At 38.1% G+C, this 15,984-nt stretch overlaps 1 protein-coding gene across 1 annotated transcript; it reads left to right on the top strand.

Moving 5' to 3' along the window:
- The first annotated feature begins 1,550 nt into the window (after positions 1–1,550).
- Positions 1,551–2,345, top strand: LOC121749439. The gene has a single exon (XM_042144008.1). It carries the CDS (start codon positions 1,551–1,553, stop codon positions 2,343–2,345), a length of 795 nt encoding a protein of 264 aa, XP_041999942.1.
- Positions 2,346–15,984: the final 13,639 nt, after the last annotated feature.

Here is a 15,984-nt window from a genome sequence, read left to right as displayed (position 1 = left end):
GTTGGGGTATTTGCATGCTTGGGATATTTGCAGGGAGATTCCCTAGGAAGCAGGTTGTCTGCGATCTGATGTAACGTTGGCCACACAAAGCCAGAGTATCATTCCATCGACGGGGTTGGATGGTGTTCCAGTTTGCTAATGAGGAAGAGATGGAACTCACGGGACAACAAGGCTCACACGCAATATTTGGAATCCCACTCATTTTCTAGCCCATGGCATCAGATTTCAATCCTAATAGAGACCCGGACATCAACATACCGGTTTGGTGCCGATTGGTGGACCTTAGAGCTACACTTTGGAATGAATCAACCATCAACAAGATTGCCTCATGCATCGGAGTACCACTTGCTACGGACTACCGTACACTCCATAGAGAGAATATTGATGGTCCAAGGATCCAAGTGATTGTCAACGCAACCACGAAACCGAAAGAAGAGCTCGCAATTAGGCTACACACTGGAGAATTCTACGATCTCAGGATTGAGTATGAAAACATGTCCAAGTACTGCACAAAGTGTCGCTCCTTTGGCCATTTGGAGAATGGATGCATGGGACCAAAGGACACTTACCGCCAACCACCGAGGCAAGGGATGGCCGGCGCAAAGAGGAAACAAACTGACCGACGCAACAATGAGAGCAACCCACAACAGGGCCTCGCAAATAGGTCTATGGTCGCAAATCGGCCTACGGTGAAAGCTCAATGGAAGCCAACTGGTAACTCTGCAGGGGTTGAGCGAGTGCAAGATATGTTACCAGAACAAATTAATGCAACCGTTGGCTTAGCTTCGCCAAGCAGATTCGATCCGATTAGTGAAAGAGGGGAAGCTTTCCCACCCCTTGAGAAAGTGAACAGGCAAAGCTCGAAGCCTAAGGAACAGAAAGATCAGAATTGTCCCTCTAGCCCAATGGACCGCATTGTTGAACTGGCATTGGCTTGAGGCACCCCCTACGTTAATGCAGCTAAAAGAGGGGTTGAACGAGGCAGGAGTCGTGGCCCAAAACAGGGGGCAACCAACGCATCTAGTACCCGACCACCACTCGAGCAGACTTCAAAGGGTGCAATCAAACACAAGGTGGATGTAGTTCAGGAGAGCAATCCGACCGAACAAGCCGAGGGTGGGACAATTGACGGCCGCAAACCAAGGAAGAAGAGTACTTCTACAACTCGGTCTAAATCAACATCACGACCGCCTCCGGACAGTGGGGAGGACGAGTTAGAAGAGAACGCCAATAAGGCATCATGATTATCGCCACTTGGAATGTAAGGGGCATGCAACAACCCTCTAAACATGTTGTAATCGCCAACTTCATTAGAACAAATGGAGTCGATGTGATGGGGGTACTTGAGACCAAAATGGACCCAGATAATCTCAAGTTTTTCTTACGCAACTACGTCCCTAATTGGAAGTCCACAAACAATTTTCATACCATAGAAATCATCAATTGTGGAAGCACAGACCATCAATATGAAAATCAGGTGCTTGATTTCCAATAACCTTTTCAATTTTTCTTTAGTATATGGACTCTACTCCCCAACTCAGTGCCTACCAATGTGGGACTCGTTGATCGAGTTCATTGGAGATGATCAACCAGCGCTCGTGAGTGGGGATCTCAATTGTGTAACGGCACCAGAGGAAAGGAAAAGGGACAGAGTGTCCACAGAATACAAAATGAAAGACCCTATTGACACTTGTGCATTGTTGGGTCTTTCAGACGTACCATATACTGGGTGCAATTTCACCTGGACAAACGGTACAACATTCAGCAAAATTGATCGAGTTCTTGCCAATGCGGCATGGCACGATTCAAGATTCCTGGCATCCACTATATTTAGTCCCACTGGAGCACACTCGGACCATTCCCCGGCAATCACTACTCTTTTTGAAGATATAGTATCATTCCCGAAACCTTTCAAGTTCTTTAATTTCTGGACTAACCATGCAGGGTATGGCCCCTTAGTGGAGGAAAAATGGACGGAAAACTTTAGTGGCACGGCCCAATATATCCTTGCCGGGAAAAGAAAGGCCTTCAAGCAGCACCTTAAGAACTTCAATTTCAAAGAGACAAGCTTTATCTCAATTCGAGCAAAGAATGCTACTGATGAGCTCGAGAGGCTGCAGATCCAACTTGATGCAGACACTTCCAATAGGGGATTGCAGGCAAGGATCAAAATTCTAAAATTAGAGGCAAATTCTTGGGGTCTATGGGAGAGGCAAGTCTTTAGCCAAAAAGCAAAACTGAAACATTTGCTTCTCAGTGATCGCAACACTTCATTCTTCCACTCACTCGTCAACAAGAATATTGCCCTCAATTACGTCGCCTTCGTGTGTGGGGACAATGGCTAGGTAATAAGGGGCCCGAGAGAGATCATTGATACATTAGTGAATTACTACTCGGGTTTGTTCGGAGTCAATAAGGAGACCGAACCTATCAGCATTGAGATACTCCAAAGCGGCTACACACTTAGTATGGAAGAATCATGGGATCTCATTAAGATTGTTACCGATGAAGAAATCAAAGAGGCGGTCTACAACATCGACAATGACAAGGCCCTAGGCCAGGATGGATACACTGCAGTTTTTTATAAGAAATCTTGGGACATTGTCGGGAAAGATGTTACCGAAGCCGTTAAGGAATTTTTCAATAGTCACCGATTGTTAAGAAGATTCAACACTACTTTCATTTCTGGTCGCAGTATAATAGACAACATCTACCTGGCTCAAGAGATGTTACGAGGCTACATGGTAAAGAGGTCGACACCCCGATGTGCAGACAAAATTGATCTTAGAAAGGCTTACGACACAATCAGCTGGGACTTTTTGAGAGATGTCAGGTGTGGACTTAAGTTTCACCCGGTGTTCGTTGAATGGTTCATGGAGTGCATCTCAACGTCGTCTTTCTCTATCGCGATTAATGGGAGTCCACATGGTTTCTCCCCAGGCAAAAGAGGACTTAGACAAGGTGATCTTATGTCACCGTACCTTTTCATCTTATGCATCGAGTACCTCTCAAGGCTATTAGCTAGACGCACAACCGAAGACTTCAACTTCCATGCCAAATGCGGGGCACTGGGTATCACTCATCTATCCTTTGTAGACGACCTGATGTTATTTTGTAGGGGAGACGTCGGATCCACAACTATTCTGGCAAAAACAATGGAGGAATACTCACGGTGTTCAAGCCTTGAGATTAATCAGGACAAATCCCAAATTTTTGTGGCCGGAGTACATGGGATCCAACTTGGGGAGATCATAAGAATCTTTGGGTTCCCCATCGGAGAACTACCTATAAGGTACCTTGGGGTTCCCTTAAACTCAATGAAGCTCAAAGCGGCACACTACTCGCCTCTCGTGGACAAGATCACTTCCCTCACAAAGAAATGGACGGACAAGATTCTACCATACGCGGGGCAAACATAGCTTATTAAGTCTGTCCTGCAAGGGGTTGAGTGTTATTGGCTCCAAGTGTTCCCCCCTACCTGGGTTGGTCGTCGACCGTATCACTCGACTGGCAAGGCAAATCCTTTGGGGATCAAAGCAAGCACCAATTACATGGCGTGATCTTTGTCTGCCTAAGGAGGAAGGCGGACTGGGTCTCCGCAACCTTAAAGAATGGAACACAACACTCCTTGCAAAGGTACTTTGGAACATCTTCTCCGAAAAGGATTCATTGTGGATTAAGTGGGTGCACAATGTGTATATTGGAAGAATAGAATTATGGGACTAGAATGCAAGAAAAAAAGACGCACCCATTATCAAATCAATTCTTGCCACTTGAGATAGAATGCTTCAGAGTATGACGAGAGCAGAAGTGGCATCTTTGCTCGGGCATGGTTCCAGTCCAAGGGGTCATCAGAGGCATGTGAATGGTTCTGGCCTAAGGGAGAGAGTAAATTTTGGCCAAAACATGTGTGGAAGGTACATTCCGCCAAAGTACTCCTTCACAACCTGGCAAGCCATCAAGGGAAGACTTGGTTAGGAATCAGAATCTACCGGACATCTCTTCTTCAAGTGCCAAAATACAAGATGGATTTGGCATCATGTGAAGACATGGTTAGGAATCAGAATACCACTCACAATGATACCGAGGGCTATTAAATGGATGGCACGGGAAAGGCTCGGGTCAGCTGTCAAAAAGAAAACCAAATGGATAGCCCTCGCTGCAATGGTAAGTCTCACTTGGAGAGCCTGGAACGCGCTGATTTTTTATACCAAACCTTTCAATCCGGGCCATTTACTTTTTGAGATTAAAAGGGTTACGTACGCCACCCTCTACTCAATGTTTCCAGAAGACCTTGTTGTATCTTCCCTTGGGCATTAAATTTTAATGTAATAAGATGGGTCCCAAGGCTTTTGCCTTGGTCGTGTGTGTATGCCACTGCCACTGGAGTCTCCCCCATGGTAGGATGGCTTTTTTATTTGCGACTGTGAGATTTCGGTGATGTGATGCGCCCAAACCGTCTTGACAGGGTGGCTCCCGAGGGTCTGAGGCTGGGACTTGGTGTGTTTGGACATGGGTTCCCGCTCGGCCTATGGGTTATTTTCTCATGGTGTGTCCTTCTATCGCCTCATCGTCCCACCCCACCGCGTGGTCCACTCCCACCAAAGTGGACCACTTCAAGCATAATTGGCGCTTGTTTTTCGAAACCATCGGTATAACATTATTTTTAAACAATAAACTTAAGGTAGGGGATAAGGATTCAAATGCACAATTTCTATCAACGTCGTCCACTCCCCCACTCTCCCACTCTTTAGGGTACTCTTTTTCCTCTTGGGGAATTTATCCTAATGGGTTTTGCCCCGAGAGGTTTTAAAGAGGCCCGCCCTCTACCGCTGGAGGGTTCCTGTTTGTGGTTTCGGGGGTAGACCCTGACTGCCCCCACATAGGTATGCCTATGTTTCCTTATAAACCTCTACTTGGCAAGGACGTTTGTCTAATCCCTAGGCTTTCTAGGAATAAGCTCTTTGTTTGGTCTGTGATGTACACCGGCTTGATATAAGCACTTGGGTATGCCCAAGTTTCGGTTGTATTGTGTTTATCCCCACCCCGGCTGGCTAGCTTGACTAGTTGGTTGTATCCCTCGGGTATACCCGAATTATGATTGTACTTCTATTTATTTTATTTGATTTATTTAAACACCAAAAAAAAGAAACATCACTCTCTATTTTTTCCATCTCTCTTACTTTATTCACAAAATAACACTATAAAATCTTATGCTGGAATAGAAATGCTCTACTTAGAGTGGGACGGAGGGACAATAGATCTTGGGGGCCATTTTCAGAAAAACGCTCATAATATCAAATTATTCCCTTCATCTCACATTTCTTTTAGTATGAGAACAAGTGTAGAACAAAAATGAAGATAAAAAAAAGTATGAGAAAAATAAAATACGAAGAATTAAATGTATTGTTTGTACTCAAAACCAAAATAACTAAATTAACATAGAACAATCCAAAATAAAATACTACAAGTCAAGTATCTTTGGACCAAGGATGAAGTAAAATATTTAATATTGTATAAAAAATAACTAACCTCTTTACACTCCTCACATATACTACAACACAAAGTGTAGCCATCCCACTCTCTCTCACACCGTCGTATGCATGCATGTTCATCATCCCCAATCGCCTTGCAGCCCATCTGCCCAATGCCCTCTCACAAAACGATCCTGACCCTTACCATTAGTCTCTAAGGGCATCCACAATGGGCGGACGATGGCACGCCCGATGGCGCGCATCGTCCGCGCCATCCATCGTCCGCACCCATTGCGGGTGCGCGCCATAGGGCGCGGACAATAGTCGCGCCCTATACTTCGGTCGTGGAGGATAGCGCGGACGATGGCCATCGTCCGCGCCATCGTCCGCCCCATTGTGGAGGTCGCGGACGATCAACCGCGGACGATGTCACGCGGTTTCGTTTTTTTATAAATACCGTTCATTTGTAACATTTCATTTCACTCGATTTCATTTTCGAAACTTACAATTACATAATTACTACGAAACTTACATAATTAAAACTTCGCCGTTTGTTATTTAGACCGTGTTTTATTTACTCGTTACTTGTTATTTGAAAACAGTTAAATTAATTAAACAAAACAATAAAATGATGATGTGGCGCGCCATAGGGCGCACCTTAGGGCGCCCCACTGCAGGTGGGGAGGTAGGAGGATAAAACTGCTGATGTGGCGCGCCATAGGGCGCGCCTTAGGGCGCCCCATTGCTAATGCTCTAAGGAAATTACTCCTACATCTAATATCTTATGTAAATTTCTTGTATTTTGTGTTTATTAGTTTAGTAACCACAAGTGCGATCGATTGGAGAAGACACAACAATTACGTGGTTCGACTATATGGAGGAAAGTGGATAAAATTCTATTGAAACATTGGATTGATTTACAAGATACAAAAGTGAACTCTCAAGAACTCCACGAGCTATTGATGATCTGGCCAAGAACCTCGAGTTTGCACTCCACAATCTATTTCACTCTTTTTTTAGTAATGTTAAGAATTTGTATATGTTAAATACTTAATAGAGTCTGTATTTTGATACTCTCTCCGTCCCACAAGAATATGTACTTTTGGTTAGGTACGAATTTTAATGTACAATTAGTAAAGTAAGAGAGATAGAAATAAAAAGTAATTGGGATATTATTAGTAGATAATAGGACTTACCTTATTAAAATTAAAGAAAAATAAGTTATCGAAAAATAGAATGAGCAATTTTTATAGACGGGTCAAGATGGTTAATAACAACCTAATATTACATTACATGGCACTAACTACAACCAAATTAAAAACGGCCTAATTTAGTTTCAATGGCGCAGCCCATTTTATGCCAATATGAACACGATATAACCTATTATTTAAACCATAAATTAATAGAGTCAAGGGTAGCCCACCGCGTGATGGAGTTCGTTAATTTATCGCAATAAATTATTCAATAGTAGAAAATACTTGACTACCACAAGCGTTTCAGTTTATATCACGAGACTAGTAAAAGGAGAGTCGTGGCTGAAATCATAAATATAAAGAACATCTCGAATTGATTGAACACGAGCCTAAGTTTTTGGGGGTGCTATAATTGCTATGGCAGGAGACGTGCCATAGAGCAGTTCGTTCATTACTTAATTGATTGACCTTTTATTGCCAACCAAATTAATTTTAGTATCAATTGAAGTTTAATAATGCCTAATTAGATTTATTAATTTAGATTTTATGCTATCTATCTATGGCTGTAACTTGAAAATTTCGACCTATTATTGCTTATTGAATGTTGACGCAGCCAAAGTGATTCGAATTAGTGGAATTAACATGAATGCCCGAAGAAATATGTCTGAATAAAATACAAAGAAATTTGACTATAGAACACAATAAGAATGCGGGTATTTCTAATTATATAAGTAGTAGTGGGAACCTTGATGTTTCTATGTAAGTTGTAACACATAAAAAATTAATGTGGAGGTAATTTTGTCATTTGCACGTGGGTTGTCAAACGTTATTATTTTTTTTTTTTGGTCAGATGTCAAACGTTATTTTGATAGTGAAGGAATAAGGGCAATTGGGTGGAAATAACAAACTTTATTCAAAGTTGGTAGCAGCCAACCTATATAAATACAAAATGACTAGTGCTACAATTGTTTTATTAAATTCGGGCAGCTTCTATACAACTACGTTTCAATATTATAAATATACATCAGTTTTCATATTATTAAAATACATTCGGAGTAACATTGTAATGTTATTTTGAACTGAATAACTCGTAAATAAAATGCATCTTGACTAAACGATTTTTAAAATAGTAGTTATCAATATACGCAGTCACAAAAATGACATTACAATTTATTTGAAAATTCTACAATATACGAATGCCTCTTCCAAAGCAAAAGAAAATTATTTATAAACCTAAAAAAATAAAATAAATATAAAATTGAACTAAAAATTTTAAAAAAGGCTGAAAGTACATATGTATATAACTGTGGGGTACACTAGTTACATTGTAATATTGATTGCAAACCCAACATAAAAAATGATATGTTTGGTTCAATTCTACTGATATTGTAAGATATTCTCTATACACTTAATCATCAAATATTTATTTATAACACTCCTCCAAGAAAAAAAATAAACTAAGAATATATGTTTCTCATTTATCTCTTAAAAAAGGTAATAACAAATCTTTATAAAAAGTAGTGAATTTCAATAAAGAAGGTAAATTAGAAAAGGGTAAAAAAATAATGACTATATTTACCTAATTTTGTGTGAAGAAGAGATAAATATATCTCTTCAAAGTTAAAAAAGGTATAATAGCACCAAATTCCTTGAACATTGATAGTAGTATTATTTTGACATATGGATTTTTGCACTATCTCTTAACGTTTTTTCGCCATTTATATTCTTTTTGACTGAGTTATTCTTTGTACTCATATCTTTGAGATTATCGCTCCTCACAATACATTTTTAAATACTTCCACAGTCTCATAATAAGAGTCACATTTTATCATTTTAGTACGTCTCACAATAAGAGTCACACTTCACTTTTACTATAAATGATAGGTAGGTCTCACATTTCACTAACTTATTTCAGTCACATTTTATTATAAAACCAATATAGAAAAGTGAACCTCATATTCCACTAATTTTTCCAACCCACTATTTTTACATATCTTAAAAATCCGTACCTACACCAAATATGACTCCTATTATGGAACGGAGGGAGTAGGTAATCAATCATGTCAAAACACAAAAATTAAGCTATTAATTTTGGGCTTTTCTCACTATATACCATGCGAATATTTCACATCAGCAGTAATTTAACTCTTAACCATTTTTACAAAATTCAAATTAAAAACATTACCCATATTCCATACTTCTATCTTTCAATGATACATATACATCACTTGTGGAAATTCCTTCTCAAAAACCATTTTCACTGGAAAGAGAGTTTTATGAAAAAAGTTTTATGAAAAAGTGGTAAATACGATAGTTGTTTCACTTATATTAATATCTCTATTTACCTCCTTGATCCTTTGGAGAGGAAAAAATTTCTCTTTCTCCATTTACTTCTCTATTTACACATTTCCCTTAATTCCATCCATGATATTTGTTTCCAAATTGTGACAATATTAAGTCATTAATATTTTCGTCAATAATATATATTCTTTATTTTTTGTTAGTATAATATATAGTTTCTCGTTTTCTATTACAAAGTCAGACATCGAATACACATTGTTTTACAGTAGTTGGTAAAATAAACAACTTAGAATATAATTTGACCAAAGTAACGACACTGAGTCCACGCTACAGCGTGTTGAACAATTTTAATATGATAATAGTTTAAGTTTCACACGAGTTTTAAAAGTCAAGTTTCACACGAAACAAACCCAGATATTGTATTAATTTAGGTGTATATTTCACCAGAGAGAGACTCTCTTCCTATATTCCTAAACAATGATTGGAAACTTCTTAGGAATAAATGTGGAAATGTCTTGTAATTTTGAAGGAAGCTTCAAGTCAACTAAAGTCAAGTCAAACGCATGTTTTTTAGTTGAGAAATTATAGTATTTGACCAAAACAGGGTTTGATGAATCCGGATTCGTGACTTTTGAGTTTGGGTACGAGAATGATATACAACAAGTTACAACATATACATAATTTTTTAATTTACTTAACAATATATATAAGCACGTTTAATTTAAAAGATTATATCTCATATGATTAAATATGTATTATATGTTTGATTCATGATTTGAATATCACAATTTAATTTTTAATGAATAATCATATGATACCAAGTCATAACTCACTTTCTTCCAACTATACAATCCTACATAAATAATTATAAGATAATGAGTCATAACGGCCGAACAATACCATAGAAAGTTGTTTCACATCACTACTCATAATTTGTCAAAGGGTGATAATTGATCATTTCAATACGCAAATTATTTGTATCTTATAGTACTCCTGTCGTCCGAAGGTGATGTCACACTTTCCTATTTAATTTATCTAATAAAAATGTCATGTTTTATTTTTGGAAAATTTTCACTCACATTAATATAAAAAAATATATTTTTTCTTTCTACTTCACACACAAAACAACATTTCTTAAAATCTAAGTGCGACATCTACCTTACATGAAATACTTTTCTTTTGTATCTACCCAATAGGAGTATTTTATTAAAATTCATAGCTGAACAAAATAACATATTATTAATTTTATTATCATTATTATGTGTAGTGTTTTATGAATCTTTAACCTCTGAAACAATATCACAAAATTGTCTCCCTTTCAGTAGTTTAGGAATATACTACCTCCGTTCCATAGAAATATGTCATATTTCCTTTTTTATCCGTCTCATAAAAATAGTTCATATCTATTCAAGGTAACATTTTTATCCTTTTCTTTTACTTTATCATTTACGGGTCCCACTATCCACTACATAATTTCAATTATTTTTTCTCATTCTCTCTTACTTTACCAATAATGCATTAAAACTCGTGTCAGTCCTAAATGGTCTATTTCTATAGGACGGAGAGAGTATAAAAGATCATATTTATCTGTGAATTTAATTTTGGGCAGTTAAATATTGCCACTTAAAATTTAAACTTTTTACTATAAATTCAGCCCATTAACAAATGAAAAATATCAGCCCATTTATAGGGGACCTTTAATATACTCTATAGATATGTTTGGTTTGCCATTTACCATTACACAAGAAAAGGGATGGAATTCCTTTTTAAGGTTTGCCATAGTTGCCGCTGATTGGGTGTTCCTGTGAATTTTGTAACATCTCTTATGCTTCGTTTGTGAGTATTGCAGCTTGAGTATAACAAAGATTTCCATTTGTACCTGATACGAGTAGTCCTTTAGTTTAGATATATTTTATCTTCCATATCTTTTGTTTAGTTATCTTTTGATTCATAGTATCTTTTCGTATCTTGTTTTCTTGTTCCCTAAGCTAGTATTCTAGTATTATAAATAGGGCTAGGTTGTTATCATTTTAATGATTCAATGAATATATTATTTTCCACAAACTTGTCTTGAGTAACAAGAATATCATATTTCGTTTCCCAATTGTTGTTCGTCGGAGAACGTCCGAAAATCAGCAATCCGTGGTCTATCTTTCGAGAACGTCGAAGGTTCGATCACCTTATCTCTCCGAGAAGTTAGCCATCCGGCCTCGTTACGGAGAACGTCCGTAACAACTGGTGCTTTCATTGAGAGCTCATCCTCCGTCTTCGTTCATCCGTATCCCCCAAATTATTTCCCAGCCCCCGTCGAAAAAAAAAGAAAAAAAAAAGAAAGAAAAACAATCAGCCGCAGCTCCACCACCACGGCCACACCTAATCCTCCATATTCTTTCATCCCGAAACTCATCATTATCTGTGAAAACGAAATCTAATGGAGTCCGAAGTGCCGGTGACTGAAACACTGCAATTGGGGCCGATGCGTCAGCGGAATATCGGCGAGATTGGAGGTAGGCCTCAATCGACGGACCCGATCACGCTATCCGGCCTCGTTACGGAGAACGTCCGTAACAGTACCCTTAATAAGTTTTGGTATTTTCAGCTTTGTCCTCACTTAACCCTAGCTCAAACACACTTATCATTCCATTCCCAAATCATCCGAACTCTATGCTGCCTGCTTCTATGAAAATAAATAACATAGTTTGTGTATCTGTCATTACTAAATTCCATTAATCCCAATAAAACCAGTTGAACAGCAAAATGCAGAGAAATGCACAAGCATCGTGATCCAAAACCAATATGATTCCTAACATATCATTGGTTCATTTACTTCCTAAGCACCCAATAAACATACCACTGCTTTCAATCATTGCCCAATGTTGAATTTGTTCAACAATTTGAAAAAAAACCTATAAGGAGGGTAAAAAATTAAGGGGTCCATTTCATAGCTATGTTACAGCTAGATAGTACTTATATAGGTTTAACTGTGTGTTTGGTAGCTATGTTACAAATCTGCATGATCCGTTTTTTGCATCCGGCCCACGAAGCTCACTTAAAAGCCTATATTTTAAACAACAATGTAACTACCAATTTGCCTAAGACTATGTTTATCGGTGGCATAGGTCGACCGCCAACTCATTTAGTTGTTTTAAAAAAAAGAAAACAAATAAAGGATCTCTCTCTCATCGACCAATGGTCTCTTTGACATCAACCACATACCTTTTGGTCTCTTTTCTTTTTTATATATCAACCAATGAGATTGTGACAAATGGCACAATTTCATTTGTTGTTAAATATTTTATTTTTAAACTAAAATATCTTTTATACGTAATATTTAAAAAATATAAAAATTATACCAAAATTCATAATTTTTCAAATTCTATATATAGAGACCACATTTGCTATAGTGTTGCACAAAAATATTTCATCTTTTCTCCTCATTTAAATGTCATTTATTGCGTTTTTTCATAAATTTTATTGTATAATAATAAATATTTCATGTAATAATATTATTTTCATAAAATGATATAAAAATAAATATATAATGGTGTGGTTGGGTGGTCATTGATAAACCTTCAAAATATGTATGGTTTGGTTGGATGAATATTGTGATGTGGAAGATGATGTGGAGGAGATTGAAATTAATTAAATATTGAGAAAGTTGATGGTTGGGTTGGGTTGGGTTGGGTGGTTGCTGATAAACATGGTCTAAATTACATATCTAGTCAACCTAGTTAGTTTAGGAAAATACAATTTTACCCATCAGTTTTATATATAGCCATATGTATACACTATATTTTATACACATACATTCTTTAATTATACTTCAATATAACAAATAATAATTAATGTAATTAATGATGTGCACTAATATAATAAAAGAAGAATTAAACTATATAATTATTCATATAATTAATATACGAGGAGAAATGCTAAGTTATGGTGTGACGCCCCGGAATTTCGTTCCTTTTTTTCGAGATAAATCAAATTTATTAGCTTAATTAAATTTCATTTAAAAGGCGTATAATCGTGAAATTCTCGTTGTAATTGCAACTTTAGAATAAGCTAAGTACATTCATGTTGAAAATATAAAGTACAAGGAAATTATTATGTCAAGGATAAAAGTAGATGAGATACTTTTATTAGAGAAATATGGTTACACCTGAATATAAATAGAAATTCAAGATTTGAGACACAAATGCATACAATGCTTACAAGTTGTGGGACCCCCTTTCTTTGCAAGAATTTGGAATCTACCGCTTGCTACTCTAAAGATTTCAAGCTCCAAGACTTCGTTAATAGCTAAAAATACTAGCAAGATAGATTAGACTTGGGACAAGCCCCTTCTACTCTTCCCTCTTCTCTTCTTCCTTGATTTTCATGCCCCACAAAGCTCCAATAAGGCAGCCTGTACCTGCAAGATGTAGCACCAAAAAGAGGTTAGAGAATCTTCACACAAAAATAAGGTTAGAGACTTCTCCAAAATAGTAAGTATGGCCAACTATGCAACACATCATCAATCTTCCAAGAAAGGAAAAAGACAAGAATGAGCAAGAAGTGAGCTCATCCCTAAGGCCATCCACAATAGGAATAGCCCAGCAATAGCCCAGCCATAGCCTAGCCACAAACTCCTCCTGCCACATCATCAACACTAAAAATCCTCCTGCCACATCATAAATAGCTCAGCCATAGCCTAGCCACATCATAAATAGCCCAGCCACATCAATAGCCACATCACTCAAAATTATATAAAACAAATAATTAACAATCACACAAAATACGCAATTTAATTTACGATACATATACGAGAAAATTCAATAATATTATTAAAATTTAAAAAGTACATTAATTAAAAAAAATTACATAATTAACAAAAAAAACTACTGCCGTGCAGTCCTCCGCGCCCATAACTCTTCAATTAAATCCTTTTGGAGTCGAATATGAGCCTCCGTTTGGCGCATGTCGGCATGTGCTTGGAGGCGGCCGTCTTCATCGTGAGGTACCCCACTTCGTACGTTGGGGGCGGCCACGCCGTGGCTTGGACCGGCTTCATTATCATCGTTGGCCCAATCAGTCAGTTGTCCACCTTCATCTTCGACAATCATGTTGTGCATGATAATACAGGCGTACATTATATCTGCAATGCAGTCGACATGCCACAAACGCGTTGGCCCCTTAACTGCCGCCCATCGAGACTGGAGCACACCAAATGCGCGTTCCACGTCCTTGCGCGCCGACTCCTGCCGTGCCGCAAAGTAGGCCTTCCGCTCATCTGATGTGCATCGGATCGTCTTCACAAAGACGGGCCACCTAGGGTATATCCCATCCGCCAAGTAGTAGCTCATATCATGTACAGAAATTAAGATAGAGAGATTACTCGTTAATACAAGTGGTGCGAATGAAAATGACGGGCAAGTCGCGTATATATAGTGTTTCGAAAACAAAAAAAAATTAAAAATTCGCGCTAGGCGGTTTTTTTTCGCGAAAATCGCTGGGCGGCTGGAATAGACCGCCTAGCGCACAGCCTAGCGCCGGCACTCGGCTAGGCGGTGCGCTAGGCGTTATTGTGGATGCTCTAAGGCCTTTTAGAGGCAATATCAGATTCGCTTTCCTCATCAACCGAGGCTGGGATAGCAGCCAAGAGAGGCAGTCCCAACTTACACCAAAATAGGCATGGAAAGCCTACTTACAAACTGAAAAAGGGGCCAACCTTACAGCCTCAAAATATGAGGCTTCCTCCCCAAGATTTCAGGCACAAGATGCCAAATAGTTGAGCTATATAAGAGACCACATCCTTCATTCTCCTCCCCACATTTCTAACACCCAAGTTTCACATACCACCAAGGAGCGCAACACGGGAGAGGAGGAGAGCAAGGAGAGGAATTGGCAGCAAGGACTCACCAATCAAGGTAATCTCCCAACACATCATATAGGAAGTTTCGTACAGCCACAGGATCGAATTTAGAACAAGCTAATAGATAGCATGAGAACTTAAAATTTCATTAGGATCTTCACATCAATACCAAGAACAATAGCAAATCCACCAAAATCGTTCCACAGTAAACATGTATGAAAGGAAAGTGAGGACTCTTTCAAGTGAGCTAAATACTCCAAAATATCAGAATTTTAATATTCATAGTCACTGCCAAGTAGAAACCACCAAATATTCCTCACACTTGGGCCAATTAATAAATGGAATGTTGGAGATGGTGTATTAATTACTTTTAGTTGGGGCCTAAGGCAATTATTGGACTAATGTTCCGATTTAGTAGAAAAGAAATAGGTAGGCTGCCTTATTTAATTAGTACAGTGGTTGGATCGGTTTTATTTAAGAGGAGTAAGTGCGCCGCTTATTTATTTGGACGGCCGATTTCATTCTAAATGGCTAAGAATTTAAGTTGGACCAATGAGCTGCATCCTTTAATTATTTAATAGTTGGGCCGATTTCCTCTTGCTTTTAAATGGAGTGGATTGATTTCTAGAGAAAGTCCATGAACTTTTGAGATGATGTGGGCTAAAGAAATAATAAAAGTAGTTTGGGCCGAGATGTTAATGGTGAGGCTTGAAAATAAATTGTTTGGTTGGAATTAATTTAAGGTTTGAGTTGAAGCCCAATTAATTAATTTCTGAATAAATTACTAAGTATCCGAGGATGGAAAATGCTAAAGTTAAGGACGCGAAGGGATGACCGGCGTCGCCCCGCGATGCCATGGGCGGCCTTAAGAAAATTCAAAGAAAAGATTTAAAAGGGGATTTTCCAAGAATCCATATTTTATTTAATAAGTGCCAAAGTGATTATTTGTTTGAGATAATACAATTTTTCTGGATTTAGTTGAATTGAATAAATAAATCCTACCACTTAGTGAAGCCCGAGAAAGGACTAGATATCCTATGAGACAAGACTAAGGATATAGGTGTTATGCCATAGGGTGCATGCATTCATTCTAAGGAGAAATAGACCAAGTACTAATTATCGTGTTACGCTATTTATTTTCAAATGATAAATTGCTCAAGGGCAA

This window comes from Salvia splendens, chromosome 9 (genome assembly GCF_004379255.2).
Source record: "Salvia splendens isolate huo1 chromosome 9, SspV2, whole genome shotgun sequence".
Taxonomy (NCBI): Eukaryota; Viridiplantae; Streptophyta; class Magnoliopsida; order Lamiales; family Lamiaceae; genus Salvia; species Salvia splendens.
This window is presented reverse-complemented; position numbering and strand designations above follow the sequence as displayed.

Coding starts and splice junctions, on each gene's coding strand:
- LOC121749439 (XM_042144008.1), top strand. CDS start 1,551: ATGTGGGACTCGTTGATCGAGTTCATTGGAGATGATCAACCAGCGCTC.